This window comes from Triturus cristatus, chromosome 8 (genome assembly GCF_964204655.1).
Source record: "Triturus cristatus chromosome 8, aTriCri1.1, whole genome shotgun sequence".
NCBI lineage: Eukaryota > Metazoa > Chordata > Amphibia > Caudata > Salamandridae > Triturus > Triturus cristatus.
This window is the reverse complement of record NC_140591.1, coordinates 276,854,144-276,874,003: the sequence shown is the minus strand read 5'-3', so window position 1 is coordinate 276,874,003 and position 19,860 is coordinate 276,854,144. Positions and strand designations below refer to the sequence as shown.

At 50.5% G+C, this 19,860-nt stretch overlaps 1 protein-coding gene across 1 annotated transcript in view; it reads right to left on the bottom strand.

The window, feature by feature from the left end:
- The window catches only part of ATM (ATM serine/threonine kinase), a 1,586,045-nt gene that overhangs the window by 705,831 nt on the left and 860,354 nt on the right, over positions 1-19,860 (bottom strand). The window contains exon 35 of the mRNA XM_085621514.1: positions 17,372-17,513. Within this exon, the coding sequence (XP_085477640.1) occupies positions 17,372-17,513 (142 nt within the window). The remainder of the gene's footprint in view (positions 1-17,371; positions 17,514-19,860) is intronic.

Genomic DNA, 19,860 nt, shown 5'->3' with positions numbered 1-19,860 from the left:
AAAATGTGGTGTAAGGCAGATGCACTGAAAGTGCCTTCAGGACACTCATGTGAAAAGCTGATGTCATCGCCATGAACAAGAGGGTCCTTCAGGTTCGGAAAGACAGCGAACAGCTACGCATTGATTTGAAGGGCATACACAAGAGAAACATCAAGACCAAGTTATGGACCCACTCTGGTGATTGAAACAGGGACAGTTGATCAGGTAAACACAGAATGTAAATAACATTTTATAGTGTGCACTGCAATGCCTTGATGGATCAAAGATAAAACAAACAAAACGATGTCCGACAGCTTTGCATGTAAGAGGTCAGTCCTGCAAACGTCATACTAGGCCAAACATTTGCCCCAGAACAAATTAATTTTCTTGGTAGGGTATCAGACAGCAAGGATTGAATCCTCCATTTCAGGCAGCAAGTCAAGAGCAGACTATTGCTGATGCTCAATGTCCATGTAGGTGTAGGCGTAGGTTACACAGATTCTAGTTGACGGCCCTCTCCTGTTGGTGAGACAGGAGATTTGTGATACTATGCATCTCAATGGTATTGAAAAGATCTTACCAGGGATCTCTCCACTATTGGATGACTCCTTGTGCCACATTGCAATGTGGATGTCACCTGTTATGTTCCAGGCTCAACCTGCTCAGTTCACCCGCTCTGGCATTCAGGGACCTTGCCAAGTGTTTCACGATAAGGAATGTGCCCTGGCGCTCCAACCACGTCAGGGGATTCTGACATGGGACGCTAGACCACACTCCACTTGCTTGTTGAACTACCACATGGTGCAGTGTGTTCCATGAGAACCTACAACAGTCTACCCCCGATGGACGAAAGCAGCAGATGAATGGAAGGGAAATCCAACACACCGATATGGAGCAAGGCTTCCCTTGGAGAGTCCTCTGATCTCCACTCTTACCCGATTACCTCCCCAGCCAAGTAGTGACATGGCTGCCACCACCATTAGCTCTGGGTGGGGAAGGCAGAGGGGGATGTTGCTGAACCAAATATGTTTGAGCAGCTACCACTGCAAGTTGTGATCCGTTTCTTCCAAAATCTGGAAGGCATCCGAAAGATTTCATCTCTGGTGGTCTCACTCAAAGTTCAGGTTCCATTGCAGAGTTGGCACGTGCCACCTAGTCTGGTCGACGAGGAAGATGCAGGAATCTAGGAAGCCAGACAGCCTCACAACTGCTCTCACCAATACCCAGGCAGAGGCTGAAACATTGGGGTTGTAGCCTGAATGTTCTGGACTTGTGGAGGCGGATGGAAAGCCCTGAACGCCACTGTGCCCAGGATTTCTCCAATTAATGGTAGGCTCTGCAAAAGAATAAGATGCATTTTCAGATAGTTGATTGTGAACCCATCAATGTCTAGAGGATCATTGTTGTCTGGAAGCAGTCTACATCAGTGAAGTTGCTGAGGTAGGGAAAAACTAGTATCGTTAACACCTATGAGAAGGTGAAGCTGAAGGAAAGTAGTCCAAACTGAAAGTGCTCCTGACCGACCTTGAACTGCAGGTAACATCTATGGGACTGCAGAAGGTGTGAATAAAAAAAATGGACTGAACTGAATGCAGTAGCAATTCAAGGACCTCAGCTGCCCATGGGACGATGACTGCAAATGATGCACTCTCTTCCATTGGTGATCCATAAGGTAAGTCCAATCTTGTACCAGGAGAGGTATCAAGCCCACTGGCCTCTTAAGTCTATGTAAAAAGTGCCATTGGCATGAGTGGGTATATTACCATCTACATCCCCACCATCATTACCCTCTGGTGGTGTACCTTGTTCAGGGCCAAAAAGATAATGAAGTCTCTATTGCTGCATCCGCCCTGGTAGAGGCCCTGGTACAGAGTCAGGCTGTATGACTTCCAGTTGCACTTTAAGTAATTTCTTAGCAGGATATCTGTCGATATCAAGCTGAAGTTGGTTCAGGGTTACACAGCGGAATCAGCAGTGGATCATTTTCTGTTGGTGGTACTGGCACTGACGAGGAACAGCCAGGTGCAGGTCCTGGAGCCGAAGTAGATATATTATTGGACCTGGAATGGGTTCTAAGAAGTCAGATGGTGCTGGGGACGGACCCGCTAGCAGGAACCAGATAAGAGACCGCTGTGTATTTCTTAAGGCCCGAAGGCACACCAGAGGGAGCCGGAAGTGAATTGAAAACCTGCAGAATGGCCACTGTGAAGGACTTGATCTGCTACAGTGTCGCCGATGGGCCAGGAAACACAGGCACAGTGCAATTAATTGGGAAATCAACTCTGCAACGGGGCACCTGAAGGAGACCGACTGATATAGTGATACTTTTGTGCCTACACCTTGGATATGGAGTGGCGGGATGGGGTCAAGTTTTGCTTTGCTTTTTTGTGCTGGCTTTTGGACTGCAAATTGGACTTACTGGAGGAGTTTGATCAATAAGATGACCTCTTTACAAATTGGTTCAAATGGACTCTTAATGAGTTGTGCGAATACGAAGTTCAACTGCCATGCAGAATTGTTTAATTATCCTGTTCGACCACAAGGACAAAGAATTGGAATAGTATTTATATCTTGATATTGCAGTAAGATGTACTTTAACTGACGCATGTACCAAGCCTGATGAACAAGTTACTTACCTTCGGTAACAATATATCTGCAAGAAACATTAGTTAGTTAGATTCCTCACCTTAGAATATCCCCAGGCGTCAGGCTGGATCTGGAAAGATGTTTCGTCAGCAATACCCTTGCGTGTCGCTAGGTGTCGTCTGCGGCTCCGCTCCCGGCGTCGGCGTCGTGCGCCGGGATGACGACGGAGTACTTAGACGCCGCCCTCGCGCGCTGACGTCAGTTCTTGTACATAGCTTTCCGCACCAGGAACGCAGAGCCATGCAAGAGACCGACACTGGTGCCAAAAAATTCTAGGGCCCTGAAAGGGATGACCTCAACCCTAGATATCGGTTCGCAGAACGGGGAGGTCGGTGAGGAATCTAACTAACTAATGTTTCTTACAGATATATTGTTACGAAGGTAAGTAACTTGTTCATCTGAAAGAAACACGTTAGTTAGAATCCTCACCATAGAATAGATACCCCAGCAATACCAACCCCGGTGGTGGGTCTGCGAACCATGATCACACCAGAAAGTCCTGGAGAACAGAACGGGCAAAGAAGCCGTCTCTCCGGACTTGGCTGTCCAGGCAATAATGTTTGGCAAATGTGTGCAGCGAGGCCCACGTTGCTGCCTGACAAATGTCCTGCAAGGGGACTCCCCGGCCTAGGGCAGTGGTCGCCGCTGTGGCCCGAGTAGAATGGGCCCTCAGCCCCACAGGAAGTTCCTTTTTAGCTAAGGAGTAGCAGGTCTTGATACACAAAATGACCCACCGAGAGATGGTTCGTTTGTGCACCGCTCGTCCCTTCTTAGCGCCCACGTAACCGACAAAGAGTTGGTCGTCCACCCGGAACTGCTTGGTGCGATCCAAATAGAAGGACAGCGCCCGTTTTGGGTCCAGACGGTGGAGCCTCTCTTCCTCTTTCGAGGGATGCGGAGGCGGAAAGAAGGTGGGCAGGGTAACTGACTGCCCGATGTGAAAGGCAGTCACCACCTTAGGAAGAAAGGAAGGACGAGTCCTGAGAACATCTTTGTCCGGATGGACAGAAAGGAAAGGAGGCTTAGAAGAGAGAGCCTGGAGCTCACTCACCCGTCTAGCAGAGGTGATGGCCACCAGGAAAGCAGTCTTAAGTGTCAACAGACGAAGGGGACAATTATGAAGTGGCTCAAAGGGAGCGCACATCAGATATGTCAATACAAGATGCAAATCCCACTGAGGCATTACAAAAGGAACAGGAGGAAACAAGTGAGTAATGCCCTTAAAGAAGCGAGAAACAACAGGGGATTTGAAAAGAGAAGGCTGATCAGGGAGCCGTAGGAAAGCAGACATAGCAGAAAGATAACCTGTAAGAGTGCCCAGAGCAGAGCCCTGCTGGGCCATTGAAAGAAGGAAGAAGAGAACCTCAGAAAGAGGGGCGGAAAGGGGATCCACAGCCTTTGCTGTGCACCATGCCACAAATTTGTTCCACCTGCAGGCGTATACCGATTTTGTGGAGGGACGCCTGGCTGCCAGAATAACATCACAGACTTCAGGAGGCAAGTCAAATGGCATCAACTGTCGCCGCTCAATCTCCACGCATGGAGGTGGAGACTGGAGAGGTTTGGGTGGAGGACCGTCCCCTGCTGCTGCGACAGAAGGTCCTCCTGAAGAGGCAGTCATACCGGGAGATCGATCGACAGACTGAGTAGCTCGGGATACCAGCATCTTCGTGCCCAATCCAGAGCCACCAAGATGACTTGGGCCCAGTCGCGCCTGATCTTCTTCAGCACTCTGGGCAGAAGTGGTATAGGTGGAAAGGCGTACAACAGACCGCAACTCCACTCGCGACGAAAGGCGTCCCCGAGCGAGTGCCGCCTTGGAAACTCCAACGCGCAGAACTGCTGACATTGTGTGTTCTCTTCGGTGGCGAATAGATCTAACCAAGGCTCTCCCCACTGCTGAAAGAGGCCTTGTGCCACGTCCGAGTTGAGACGCCATTCGTGATCCATCATGCACCGGCGGCTGAGTTCATCTGCTCTGGAGTTCAGAGAGCCCGCCAAATGTTGAATCACCAGGGTGACGCCCTGATGTTCCAGCCATGTCCAGAGGCACAGAGCCTCCTGACAAAGGGTCCACGACCCAACCCCGCCCTGTTTGTTGCAATACCACATGGCGGTGGTGTTGTCAGTGAACACCTGCACTACACTTCCCCGGACAGAGGGAAGGAATGCCTTCAGTGCAAGTCGGATTGCTCTCCGCTCCAAAAGGTTGATAGTGTGCCGAGACTCCGCCGGAGACCAGAGTCCTCTGATCTCTGCCTCTCCCATGTGCCCCCCCCAACCCAGGAGGGACGCATCCGTCACCACTACATGCTCCGGTTGGGGTAGGGAGATGGCTCTGCCACTGACCAAATCGCGGTCCGTGAGCCACCACTGCAACTGTCTTGCAGTGCCCTCCGAGATCAAGACATGGTCGGACAGGTTACCCCGATGCTGGGCCCACTGAAACTTCAGATCCCACTGCAGAGCCCGCATCCGCCACCTGGCGTGATGTACCAGCAGGATGCAGGAGGCCATCAGACCCAAAAGCCGCAGCACCAACCTGACCGAAACCTGGGACAGAGGCCGAAAGATGGGAATCAGAGCCTGAATATGCCGGACCCGCTGTTCCGGAGGATAGGCCCGGAACAGCGCCGAGTCCAGAACCGCTTCGATGAAGAGGAGCTTCTGGGAAGGACTCAGATGCGACTTCGGCACATTGATGGAGAACTTCAGCAAATGCAGGAGGTCGGCCGTAGTCTGGAGGTGGGAGACGACTGCCTGGGTCGAGCCCGCCTTCAACAACCAGTCGTCGAGCTAGGGGAAGACTGGAACCCCCAATCTGCGCAGATGAGCTGCGACCACCGCCATCACCTCCGTGAACACCCGAGGGGCACTGGTGAGGCCGAAGGGGAGCATGGTAAACTGAAAATGCTCCTGGCCCACCGTGAACCGCAGGTAACGCCGGTGGGCCGGCAGGACGGGGATGTGGAAATAAGCGTCATGCAAGTCCAACGCTACCATTCAGTCTCCAGGGTCGAGGGCAGCCAGAACGTGAGCTAAGGTGAGCATCTTGAACCTCTCCTTCCGGAGGAAGGCGTTGACGCTCCTGAGGTCCAAGATAGGGCGTAGGCCCCCTTTGCCCTTCTTGGGAACCAGAAAGTAGTGGGAATAACAACCACAACCTACTTCTGGACCAGGAACGCGCTCGATGACCCCCTTGGCCAAGAGGGCCGTAACTTCCTCCTGTAGAAGAATCAAGTGATCCCCCGACATGTGGTGGTACTGTGGTGGCATGGCTGGAGGGGTCGCCTCGAAGGGGAGGGAGTAGCCCCTTCGGACGATTTGCAGCACCCACCTGTCCGACGTGATGGTGCACCAGTGGAGCAGGTGATGGTGAACTCTGCCACTCACTGGCGTGGAATGGGCCTGAAAGCATGGACTGGGAGGGCTTTGAGACGGATGCTACCGGGGTAGATGTGGATGGACCGGCACGTTGTCCCTCTGTACCGCCTCAGCGGAATCCACGTCCTCGACCGCATGGAGGTTGGTTCTGCGGCCTGTGGCTAGGCAGACGTGAGGGGGCTCCCCTTCCTTGGCCACGAAAGGGGCGAAAAGCGGAAGTTTGCGTGCGCGGGGCCGAGAGGCCCAAGGACTTGGCCGTAGCCCTGGAGTCCTTAAAGCGCTCCAGCGCACTATCCGCTTTGTCGCCAAAAAGGCGACTGCCACCGAAGGGCATGTTCATGAGGGTGCTCTGGACATCCCAAGAAAAACTCGTGGACCACAGCCAGGCGTGGCGACGAAGCGCCACCGTGGTAGACATTGCCCTACCCAGTGAGTCTGTAGTGTCCAGTTCACATCGGATTGCATGCCGCGCTGCATCCCGCCCCTCGGCAAGAGCCTGGGCGAGCCGTGTCCGGTCCTCCTCCGGACACTGGGGCAGCACGTCCTCCACCGTATCCCACAGGGAGTGGGAGTAACGGTCCAAGAGACAAGCGGTATTAATAGACCGCAATCCCAAACTAAGGGAGGAGAACAGCTTCTTACCAAACTGTTCTAGTCTCTTGGATTCCCGATCCGGGGGAGCGGACGGGAAGGAGGTCTGGGAAGTAGAGGCCTGGATAACCAGGCTCTCGGGCGTAGGGTGCATGGACAGAAAACTGGGGTCGCCCGGAGTAGGGTGGTGGCACCGGGCCACGTTCCGGTCCACAGGAGGTACTGTGGAGGGCTTGGACCAGGTGCCCTTCAGAACGTCCACTAGTGCTTCAGTAAACTGTAGCAGGGCCACGAGGAGCTTGCTGACAGTTGGAGCACTTCTGTGAGGAGGTTAGTCCTCACGGCCACAGCAGGTAGCTCCAGCCCAAGGGCTTCGGCCGCCTTGCGCAGCACCACAGAAAATGCAGCACCTTCCTCCGAAGCCACGGTCGGAGGAGAGATTTAGCCAGTGTCAGGGGAGGTGTCAAGACCACTGGCATCCCCCAGCTCATCTGCCCAGTCCTGTGATAACTGGCCCTGCCGGGCCAGAGGTTCATCAGACCCCTCCCAGTCATCACCGTCATCCGATTCCTGGTAGACAGGTGGAATGATCGGAGCCGGACGATAGATGAAATTGCCACCCATCGGCATCGGGTGCTGCACCGGACGGCGCTGCTCCGATGCCGGGCCCGGACCGGGACTGAACCGAGGAACGGCGTCGTCCGAAGGTGGCGCTGGAGGTGGCACCGGAGTCGGCACTGGCGGAGGGGTCGTGAGGTCGACCGGCGCTGACTGGGATCCAGACCTGGATCCCGCGGGGACCTGCGGCGTCGGGACCGGAGTCGGCGCCGGGGCCGGAGCCGCCGGCTCGCTAGGCCTCCCAGTCGAGCCCGCGGGGCCCGAAGGCGCACTGGCAGGCGTCGACGGCGGAGCCAGGCCTCTCATAGCCGAGAGGAAGGCACTGATCTCCGCCGGAGTCGCGTCAGTCCCAGGGTCCGGCGGGTATGGGGACGGACGTGACTCCTGCGGCTCCGACAGAGCCGCGTGGGTGGTACCACCCGAACCCTCAGCCGAGTCACGCGACCGGCGAGGGGAGCCCGAAGAGCGATGTCACCTCTTGGACTTCTTACTATGCTTCGACTTACCCGAAGACTTGGAACCAGACGAGTGGTGATGACTGCCGGAGCTCGAGTAGCTTGCGGGACCGCTCCCGCCTAGCCTTCGAAGTCAAGGACCGGCAGTCGAGGCACGACTCGGCATCATGGTCGGCCCCAAGGCAGTAGAGGCACCGGCAGTGGTGGTCCGTAACCGACATCAGTCGGTGACAGGGGTCACAAGGTTTAAAACCAGGCATCCTACAGGCACCAGAGTCGAGTCGACGAGAATAGACTAACAAAGTCCAAAAAGTTTAGTCAAATAATGACTAAAAGGGTATGCTCTTCCCGGATCGGCGCTGTCTGGTGCGGAAAAAAGAACTGACGTCAGCACGCGAGGGCGGCGTCTAAGTACTCTGACGACGTCATCCCAGCGCACGACGCCGACGACGGATTCGGAACCGCAGACGACGCCTATCGACGCGCAATGATATTGCTGACGAAAAATCTTCCCGGATCCAGCCTGACGGCTGGGGATATTCTAAGGTGAGGAATCTAACTAACGTGTTTCTTTCAGATTGTGCTAGCGACAGAAGGTAAGGTAATATTTGCCCTGGTAATGCTGGAATAGGTTGTACATTCGATTTTTGGCACCATAGACAGAAACACTTCCATTTCAATATATATGTTTTTGCAGTGGTATCCGTCCTACTTTCCCTGCAGTCTTGGGGGATTATCAGATCTGCGAACTCATGGAATTCAGGAGTCAGGAGCTTAAATGGAGAGAAGTCAGGTCTGGATGAATGTGGTTGGTTTTTGACAACAGGAGCAGCCCCACAAACCAGTGCTATCTGAGCCATCTGGAGCCATAAGGATAATACGACAGCCCCCTGACTTCATCTTGTTGAGAACCTTTGAAATAGGAGGAATCGGGGGGAAAGCGTAAGCATAAATCTCTGACCATCTGATCGAAAACACATTTCCCCACGCCCCTGGATGTGGATGCCAACTTGGATAGAACTGGCATTTCTGGTTCTTTTTTGTGGCAGAGAGACATAGCACCTGCTTGTCCCAGAGGGAGAAGATCTTGTGATTGCTCTGACTGGCCCTGTTCCCATTTGTGGCAGCTGGTCTGTGTTCTGCTTAGCGAATCTCACTAAGAGATGTCATGTTCCGTCCGAAGTGTTATCCTGTGTGTCATGAGCCAGCTCCAGATGTCCTGAGCTTCTCTGGAAGGGCTAGCAATCTTGTGACCCCTTGCTTGTTCACATAGTTCATGCTGGTGGTATTGTCTGTGCGCGCTAATACTGACAAACCTGTTTATCCATGGTAGGAAAACATGCAGATTGAGAAACATTGCTTTGAGCACCAGTCGATTGATATGCATGGACCTTTGAACCGGAGACCACTTTCCCCAGTTTCTGCGGGTTTTGAAGGTGGCCGCCCATGTCCTTTAAGGAGGCAGTGTGGTTATTACGTAATTGGGTATTTGAGGCAGGAATGTGAGACCTTCAGAAAGATAGTTGGATTGCGACAACCAGATTAGCGCTCCAGTCATGCCTAGATCCTCAAATTATCCTGCGGTCTGTATCCATTGCTGTCCAGTTCATCATGTAGAGGTTTAATTTTTAGTTGGGAGAAAGGGACAGAGTTGATCGCCAAGGACAACATCCCTAGGAGTGATTTGAACAGACGAACTGATGCATACTTTTTTCCCAGCAGTTTGAGTGCTAGTTCTTGGAATCTTCGCTGTCTTTCCTAGAAACGCTTTTTCTTGGATGGTATTTAAAGCCGCTCGCAGTAATAATATCCATCTTGATGGAAGAGTTGATGATTTTTAGTGGTTGACAGTAAGACCTAAGTAGCTGAACAAAGCAAAGGTGTCCGTGACTTTTGATGCTTGACTGGTAGTTGGTGCTTTTATCAACTAGTCGTCGAGGTATGGGAATATCTGATAGCCGCCTTTCCTTAGGGAAGCTACTACAGGGGCAGAATCAGAGGACTTTTAACTGGTAGTATTTGAACAGGTCTGTTTCCACCTAGCCCCTTGTTTGTTATAGGCGACCATAGGTGATGGGCGATGGGGCTGCTGCTGGTAGGGTGGTCTATACTGCTGTTGGTAGGGTTGGTATAGCTGAAAGCATTGCTAACCCCCTCTGTATGAGGCGAAAACTCTTCCTCGTGCTCCCCAAAAGTGCACTTTCCAAAACTGCGTGGTGCCCAATGATTTCACTGTGTCAGTATCCGCCTTCATGGCCTGTAAAGAATCATCCACATTTGCCAAAGAGGGCTTTGCCAACATAGGACATATCCGGGATTTCGGACTGAACCTCAGGCCGAAAAGAAAAAATATACGTAAAAAGGGAGTGCTTAGGAAGTTCAAAACATTTATTTAATCTAAATGTAAATTAACTCAATAAAATGTCAGTCCAAATTCTTATTTCAATCATGGAATTTCTTTCAGGTCCAGCTAATACACAAAACTTGCTTGGGAAGCCAAGTAAGTATAATTCCAAATTTGGTTTGATGTAGTGATCATTCGAACACCGAGATTCTTCTCATAGATTTCAATATAATGCAGCTTGCATTGGGCCCACCTTGTCGCCTTAAAACAGCAGCCCCTGCTAGCTGCCGAAAGCACACCGAGGCTTTATTCATAGCGCAGTCAATTACCACAGAGTATGTTCTTTCCCCTTCCTGTAGAATTCTTTTTGCCTTCGATATTCTATTGTCTGGCACAAGGTCTATGAGGGCACTGATGTCGGACCACATCTGTGAATATCAGCCCAATATAGCCAGAGTATCTGGTGGAGATGAGATAGGCGTGGGGGGATTTTTGGAACAGTGCTGAGCCGCTTGAGAGATGACTGAGTCCAGCTTTGGGTATCCAATAACACGGGCAAGTAAATCTTCTGTAGCCTTGTACTTCTTATTTATCTTTGGAAGGACAGCTGCAACTTTTGCAGGGTTCTTCATAATTCTTCATAATTTTGTGCCCTCTTCCTAGATATAATTTATTGGGATGGCATGCACCGACTTATTTGTAGGCTCCTTAAGGAAAGCAGTCAGACTGACTAACATTGGCAGCTGGAATGTTTTTGCAGACCTCTTCATTAGCTTGTGGAAACCCCCTATGTCATCTGGAGGCGGGTCTACTGGCTGTATTGTCAGGAATTTTTCCCTCCTCTTCGTCATCGTCTGATGATGAGGGATCATTCCTAGGAGGTGCTGCAATGTTGGATACAGGAGTCATCCTGGGCGTCAGGGGTGGTGGAATATGCCTCGCTGTTTTTGACTAGGAGGGAGAGAAGGCACCTTACTTGGAAAAGTGTGTTCAGGCAGAATGAATGATTTTTATATTGTTGGCACTATCAACGACATTGTCTTCAAATCTGTGGATGCAGTCACATACTGCAAAGGCTTTTTGTAATTCTTCAGCATCAACAACGTTTTTCTCGTTGACGGTGCTGTCAACGGTTGTATGGCCTCGTCGGCGGGGTCTTCGTCGACAATACTCCTAACACAATCGACACCGACAATGACATGGATGCACTGTTGACGTTACTGTGGTGATAGTTGTCAACTATAGTGTTTTTGACAGCTTTACTAATTGTCCTCATCCTTGACTGGGATTGTATGAATTACAAAGGGCATGAAATGTTTTAGTACTGGTGATTTTAGGATTTGAGGAACCTCAGATTCTATCAATAAAGTCTGCAAACCTTTTAGCAGCAGTGCTGATGAGGTTGGCCACTGATACTGGAACGGACTTCTGGGATGTGGGAAACACTCCCACACTAGTGCTGCTATGGCAAGTTCCACAATCAATTTGCCAGCAATCAGATTTGGGGGCTGGTGACAAAAGAAAAGGCTGGCCATGCCCTGGTGTCGAGGCTGAAGCTATCAGGGTTGAGGCTGAAGTTACAAATGCCAAAGTGGTTTTTCGAACCACTGAGGGACTTGTGACTAGGAGGTGGGGCCGTGGGGATCTGGTTAAATGATGTCCACATTGCTTTCTGTAAAGTCTCAAGTCAATATTATAAAGTCTATCCAGGAGGGAAACCTACTTGTTGTAAAGGTTGCAGCACAGGGACCAGTTCAGAAGAGAAATCACACTTTTCTCAGGACTTCTCCCTGGACTTTCAGCACTTCATTTTCTGACTTTGGGATACGAAGTATTGTAGAGTGCATAAGCGCATTTAAATTGCAGGGTGATATCTTCTGTGATAGGCCAAGCAGCAGTGGGAATCAGCCACTGACATATATTCCCGGCACATGTCACAATACTTGAAGCCCAAATACTTTGTTTGAGACAAAATTTCTCAAACACTAGATTTTTTCTTGAAAAAGTATACCGCCAAAGAGAAGAAAATAAAGAAAAATAACAGTAGGCTACAGATAGCACATCTGAAGAGAAGCGACAAAAGAACAAACGTAACTAGTGGTAGTAAAGCCTTAAAAGATGCTCATAACACCGTTCTGGTGATGTTACATAACTACAGGGACAACACCATTAAGCACCATGTAGCCAGGGGGGGGCGCTAGGTGGCGCCTGAGCGGAATGGCCGCCACTGAGTAAGGCTCCCGCAGTCTGGCGCTGACATCCTTCAATAATCCTGTCCCGAGGCGGGGGTCCGGCCACCTACGATCGGCCTCCAAACGTACAAGCACCGGGGTAACTGTGTCCTGAGCCGTGGGAGCCGCAGACGCGAGTAGCGGCAGAAACTGACGAAGGAAGGCGAGGCCGCGACGACCTCTGGTGAAGCGCGGAACTCCAACGCGGTGTCGGCGGGCACGCAAGCACCGCGGCTCCCACGAGGTGTCTAGGCTACGGTGCGGAAATGGCGGCTGGCGTGGAGCGGTGCGGTGAGTGCCTTTTGATCCTCCCGCAGGTCCGCTGGGCGCGGACCTATACCACCGGCTGCCACTGAACTACTGAAGCCGGTACTGGGAGCCAGAGGGGAGCAGATTGCCGACCTTAGTTACCGCGGTGAGTGCCTGCTGATTCTCTTGTGCGTCCGCTGGGCGTGAATCTTTACCACCGGCTGCCATTGAAGTACTGCAGCCGGTACTGGGAGCAAGACGGAAGCGGATTGCTGACCCTATTTGCCGTGCGGATGGCGGATCGGCCGTTAGCGGTAGAGGAGCATTGTGCATTGATCGGGGTGACTGGAGCGTTGCAGCATGTGAGGCCTCGCGGTAGGTGCTGTGGAGGTGGCGGTAAACCTGCAAAGTTAAGAGCGGCTGTCGCTTGGCACCAAAGAGTTGTCCCCCGCACACAATGTGAGGCAGAAGGGAAGGAGAGACAGGTGACTGGCGACATATTGGAGAGTGGTGGGGACTTGGCAGCTGGAGGTAGACATTGCGCATAGCCAGTGTGGGATGGTCTGTGGGGAGCGCATGTCCCCAGGTGTCATTTTGGTTGCACTGGGTAGAGTCGTGGAGCGCTAGTTGCGCAGAGCTGACTGGTGGTGCAACATACCGGTGCTGACAGCGGAGTACAGCGTAGGAGGCGCGACGGCCTGCAGAGACCACCACTCATCGATTACAACATCCCTGAGGGGCAACTGCAGCGTAGTCTGTGAAGTCAATTACTACGGTGGGGAAAACAGATGCGAAGCAGTCACGGCTCACCTTCGAGGCGAAGAAGGGGACTCGCCAGCCGACGGCGATGGATGACTAAGGCGCAGACGGCATGTCGCAAAGCCCACAGACCGCACAGGGCGCAGACATGACAGTAATCCTGCAGGAAATGAGACAGGGCTTCGCTAGTATCGCGGAAAAGGTGGACACACTGAGCACACGCATGGACGCGATAGCCCATAAGATTGAAGGACACAAGATGCGTATAAAGGACGTCGAAACGCGCATTTCGGAGGCTGAAGATAATAATGCCCACAGCCAAAGCACAGTGACGCAAATGGGGAAGTTGCTTAAAATCATCGCTGCCAAGAATGAGGATATTGAAGCTAAGAGTAGGAGGAACAACATTCTTGTACTGGAGATACCAGAGAGCACCAATACGGGCAGGATGGAGGACTATATTGAAAAGTTGCTGAAGGCCGTGGTGGGGCCGGAAGCCCTCTCTTCTTATCTCATCGTCGAACGGGCACACAGATCCATAGGATCGAGGCCGCCTCACGGAAGTGCGCCAAGGCCCATCATAGCGCACCTGTTGAATTATAGAGATAGGGATGCGGCCCTGGAGGTGGCGAGAGACAAGAAACAGCTACATTTTGAGGGGGTGCCATTCACCATATATCCGGATTTTACCCCACAAGTGCAGGAAGAATGGCGCAAATTCCTTACGGTTAAGCAAAAACTGCAGCAGGCACAAATCGATTATGCTCTTCTCTACCCAGCGCGGCTCCGCATCACTCACCAGGGCAAACAAATGTTTTATACAAAGCCCCAGCAGGCTGAGGATTTCCTGAAGTAACTTCAGAGACGAAGGGCAGCTGGCACTTCGCCGGATGATACATCCTGATAACAACTGTGGAGTGTGGAAGGTTGATCATTCAGCTGTGGGAATGCCGACGGATGCTGCGAATTGAGAACCATGAATGGCATAACGAACACTTGCGTTGAGGTGGCTGCCTGGATGCACCGGAACTACATGCTGATGGAGGTGGCACTAAGGGCTACTGGGACACGAACTTCAGAAGCAGCCAGACAACCTCGGTGTTTGTTTAGGGGCATGCTCGTTTGCATCGGCGCCCTGAACGACAGGAGGTACCCATGGGTCACCTAGTAAAACTTCCCCTTACGGGAGATCCCCATCGATGGTTAATTCTGGTCATTGGCTAGAGATGTTCACAGGGAAGTTCTGTTTGGGCGGAAGCGGGGTGGGGAGAGGGTTTCACGAAACTGGCATGATTGGGATGCTTCAGTGGGAGGGGGAGGGAGGGGTTGCGACCAGCACACGGTTGATTGGCTACAATGTGCAGCATTATCATTGGCACCACAACTCGCTGTTTACACACGGTTTTAGAATGTTTGGAAATGCAACACGGGGGGTCACTACACTGTCAGGCGATACGAGGGACATGGTGGATAGGACAGAATTGAATGTAGTATCATGGAATGTGCGGGGTCTGGGGGACTCACGAAAGCGCAGGCACATATTAGCTTATCTGGATCGCCAACAAGTTAGTATAGCTCTGCTTCAAAAAACACACATTAACCCACACTCATCAAATACATTTGCTAGCAAATGGGCTCGCAGTAGAATATTCTCCTCTTATTCATCTTATGCTCGTGGCACGGCGATCATAGTAAAAAAACAGACACCCTTTGTATTAGCAGGGGCGATTGCAGACCCACAGGGGAGGTATGCCATAGCGTGGGGACATTTGGGCAGGGAATCGATCACGATAGCAACGAGTTATGGCCCGAACGTTGATGCCCCGGAATTTCTTACCACGGTATGGGGGAAAATTGTGAATGTAGGGTCCACACATATAATCTGGGGAGATTTTAACGTGGCTTTCAACCCGGTTCTAGATAGATCAAACGCTGCAGCGCATCACTACAATAACTCCCAGGCGGCGCTACAGGGGATTATGGATGAGGGTAACCTGATCGATAGCTGGAGATACCTGCATCCACAGGTCAGGGAGGGTACACACTTTACAGCGTATGCTGGGATATGGGCTTGCATAGACTACTGTTTGCTGTCTAGGGGTCTAGTGTCGGCTCTACGCAGCGCTGAGCATCCTGCACGCACGTTTTCAGATCACTGCCCAGTGAGGCTCACACTCACACCTCTGGGATATGACGCGCCCAGACCCAGGTGGTGGTTACAACCTGCGGCCCTGTCGGACGCAGTGTTTCAGAATGAACTAGGAGAAGAGATAAAGGAATTTTTCAAGAGAAACAAGGGGTCGGTGGACAGCGTGGGAGGCCTTTAAGGTCACGATTAGAGGGTTCTGTATCTCTAAAAGTTTTGGCGTCCTGAGGGATATCAGGGGTACGCTTAAAAAACTGGAGTCAAAGTTGAAGACATTGGAGGCACGTATGGGGAAGGGAGAGACAGGCCAGGTGCAGAAAGAGTTTTGGGAGACGCTGTCTGAATACGAGGTTACTGCGGCGCGGGAGGTGAAGTACAGAGGACGACATTGGGTGGCCCGTAGGTATGGGGAAGGAGAGCGCCCGGGAAAGGCACTGGCTGAAATCACTAGGCGGCCCCGCTTCTCAACGCATATTTTGGGGATTGAGAGACCTGGGGAGTTGCCACGGAGGGACGCTCCGGACATACTAGACGCATTTACCTCACATTATACGGAATTGTACACCACGAAACGCGGGGGGCCCTAGATCTGGATGGATTTCTAGGGGATGTGGCACTGGGGTGGCTGGGCGATACACAACAGGAATTTCTTAGCCTTCCTTTCGAGATTGATGAACTCAGGGAGGCGATAATGCAGCTAAAGAGTGGGATGGCGCCGGGACTCGATGGCATTCCCGCTGAGTTTTATAAATGCTACATTGATATCATGGCACCGGTCCAACCGTACTAGTACGATCCGGACAGGCTTTCCGATTTATGATTTGTACGGAAAACGTCCCGTACACAGGGAATGCCATTACCCGCTACGAAGCGAACTTTGTACGACTCGTATCCCGGGAAAAGTTGTTCCCAGGGTGCGAGTCGTACAGGGGTACGAGTCGTACAGGTATACACCCCTGTGCGTTGTGTATGTTACGGTGCGTACCCCAACATCGCATATGTACGGTGCGTACCCCCAAGATCGCGTACCCCAAGATCGCGTACCCCAACAGCACGTACCCCAACATCGCGTATGTACGGTGTGTGGGTATGCGATGTTGGGGTACGCGATGTTGGGGGTACGCACAGTACATATGCGATGTTGGGGTTCGCGATGTTGGGGTACGCGATGTTGGGGAAGGGACGAATCGTACTTGCTGGGCTGGAAACCGCTGCTTAAATACATACAGATGTCGCGTGCAAGCTGTTCCGGATCAGAATCGTTGGTTTATTTTAGCTGTATGGTCTTTTGTACGATTTGTATGGAAAGAGGCTTTCTGTACGAATCGTACTTCCTAGGTTGTAAGAAAAGTTTACCGGGTACGAGTTGTACGGGAAAAACGCTCCATACAACGATTTGTACAGCCTTTTTCCAGGATTGGAATCGGCCCCTAAGAACAGTGCGCCTTTAAACAGAAGAGAATATGGAAGAAGACATACATCAAAAGCACTCTGATTTCAAGGCTTAGTTGACATTTTAAGATGATATTGCAAGGCTTTAATTTGCCATTGCCATATAGCATATTTTAAAGAATACAGTCTCACATATACAGAAAACTGGTCAAATCAACATGTGAAGATTGTAATACCACCTTAAGGTGATAAATTTGAAGGCCTGTGGCGGGTTGGATTTGTTCTTCTTCAATCTACTGTTCAAATTTCCCTGAGATTTATTGCAAGAGTGGAGCTACAACTCTGCCTGTAGGCAACTGTTCACAAGTGAGCTTACCTGATGTGGTTGCCTTTTTGTCATAGGCATGAATCCTTACCATGCCACCTCTCCACCCTGCCTGAGACTCAAGGACCCCAAGTGGCAAGGCTCACATTGAACTATTAATGGCAATGTAAGGTACAACCACGGATCAGAATTTCCATATTAAATGTGTTCTTTCCAAAGTTCAACAGAAGAAAAATCAAGCAAAGCACCTACCTTTTTCTTGACAAATCGGAAAGGCTGTAAATACACAAGCATGGGATCCGCCTTGTTTTTGTACACGTCCCAAAACTGGGAGCCACTTTTGGTAGATAAGATATTTCTCAGACATGTGGCAGCTGCCGATCGCACATTTAGGCTGATAAAGAGTGACAGAGAGAAGACAGTCATTTATATGCCAACGACCAAGTGATTTGGAATAAATTATACATGTTTGGCAAGAGTCTAGACACAGCTCACCTGCAATGCTACACTATCTGTCAGAGCAGCCACTGTACAAAAGCAACTAAAAAGGGTCTTAACAGGGTGGTATTAGAAAAAAGTCTACTGTATGAGGGACATACAATGCCTGGATATAATCTTGCACATTTTGCCATGGGCTGTGTTACATAAAGGGTGCACTGCCCAGGTCTGTGCCACGGCGGACTCCTAACTGGGTTCGGCTGGCACAGAATGGGTCAATGTGACTATTAGAGTCAATGAGCTGCCACCATGGCAGTAGTGAACTCTCGCCTACCCTGTGGTCAGCACATTAGTTAAAGGTGGACTGGCTGTTTGAAGAAGTCAGTCTGCCTTTCACTGCATAGGCTGCATCTGGCCTGTACTTCAAAGGGGGCAGAGACCCTTATGCAATCTAATGCAGTCAGTGACTACAATAACCTGCAGGAGGTTGTCTATGGGTCCATTGGATTCTTTTTCCCATTTTCAAGGTGCGCCCTCGCGGGACTTTGTGTGCCTCCAGACGGCCTCTCTGCCTCTGTGCCCACATCTGTAATTTGGTGCCAGTACAGAGGCAAAGTGTTCCTTCATTTGCATGAAGCACACCCTCTATCCATTCAAATGAAGGACTCCGCTATTATCATGCAAACACTATCTGCATTAGAGAAGCATCTACAGCCCTTTCTGTAATACCAAAATGCACTGGGAAACGGGCACTATATGGAGGACGGAAAAATGCCCCGATATATACTCCAACCGCAACCACGGTTAAAATATGGCATGCTTGACCTCCGCCTTTGGTTGTAAAAACAAGATTACCCTGGCCACCCCTTTTTTCAAGTTCGACTGATTGGGGCACCTGGCACACAGTCCTGGATTTCATAAATGGGACCTCATTGGGTTTTCAAAGGTAGGTGATATATGGGCAAGAGGCGCTGTGGTCCCATTCAGTGACCTCCAACGAGACTATGATTTAAACCCAAGTGAAACTTTCCGATACCTCCAGGTCTGGAATGCGCTATATAAAGCTGTGCCCAAGGGTACGGATCTCCAAGCGGCCTCGCCATTGGAGGACAGACTCCTCAATGATTATCGGAAAGAAAAAGTAATCTCCTTGACATATAAGAAAATGTTAAATAACACACCAGGCGCCTTGGTGAAGATACGATCTAAGTGGGTTGCAGATGTGGGAGACTTAGATGATGAATGGTGTCAGGAAGCACTGGCCTCCCCTCGAGAAGTTGCAATCTGATCCAGATTTAAATTAAACCAGCTCAATCGCCTACATAGAATTAACTACACTAGTGATGCGCTGGCTAAGATGGGTATTGTAAGCTCCTCACTATGTCCCAGAGGTTGTGGCCAGGTTGTCACATATTTACATCAGTGGTGGGAATGCCCAATTATACAGTGGTACTGTAACAAAATAACCTAAAAAATGTGGGATGTTTGCGGGAAGGGCATGTAAGTCGGCCCGACTCTGTCTTCTCAATATATGGGATGCAACTGACTTGACGGCTAAAGAAAGGATCTGGGTCTCCCTTGGGAATGTAGTAGCGAAACGTAATATAGCCAGGGCTTGGAAAGGAGACAAGGCACCGGGACTGGGAGGTCGATATGGACTGGTGTATGCAGCTGGAAAGGGTGATCTATAAATGGAGAGGATGCACCGGAAAGTGGACCAAGATTTGGGGGGAATGGAACAAAGACAGAAGAATGTTATGTGCACCATTTACTGATTCCTCTACACAGGAATGTATGTCACTGTGAGATTAGCGGTCACAATGTAAAATTGACGGTATGTAACATAATGATAAAATCGATGGTGGTAAATGTACGAATGCACGTTGGAATGTTTTTGTTTTTCTTATTCAATAAAAAATAATTTTCAAAATGCACTGGGAGCGCAAACACTTCAGAAGGAATTCAGGATTATTACTCAACAGTTTTTTTAAATATCTTCAGATGCGTGATTTTATGAATAGGCTGGGGAACACCTCTAGGCCAATGATTCAGACACCAATTATCACAAGGCAATTGGTAAGAGAGTTAAGATCGGTGCTATCTATGATTTATTGATCCAAAATTTATTGGATGGTTTAGAGTCTCAGAATGTAAAATGGGAAGTAAGGCAGGGGGTTGAAGGACTTGATATTGCAAAAATCATTAGATATCGGGGGCAAGGTATTATTAACAGCTGGCCTGAAGAGTCAACATTTTAAAACCGCGTTCGATTTGTATTTTACACCAGAAAAACTGTTTAAATG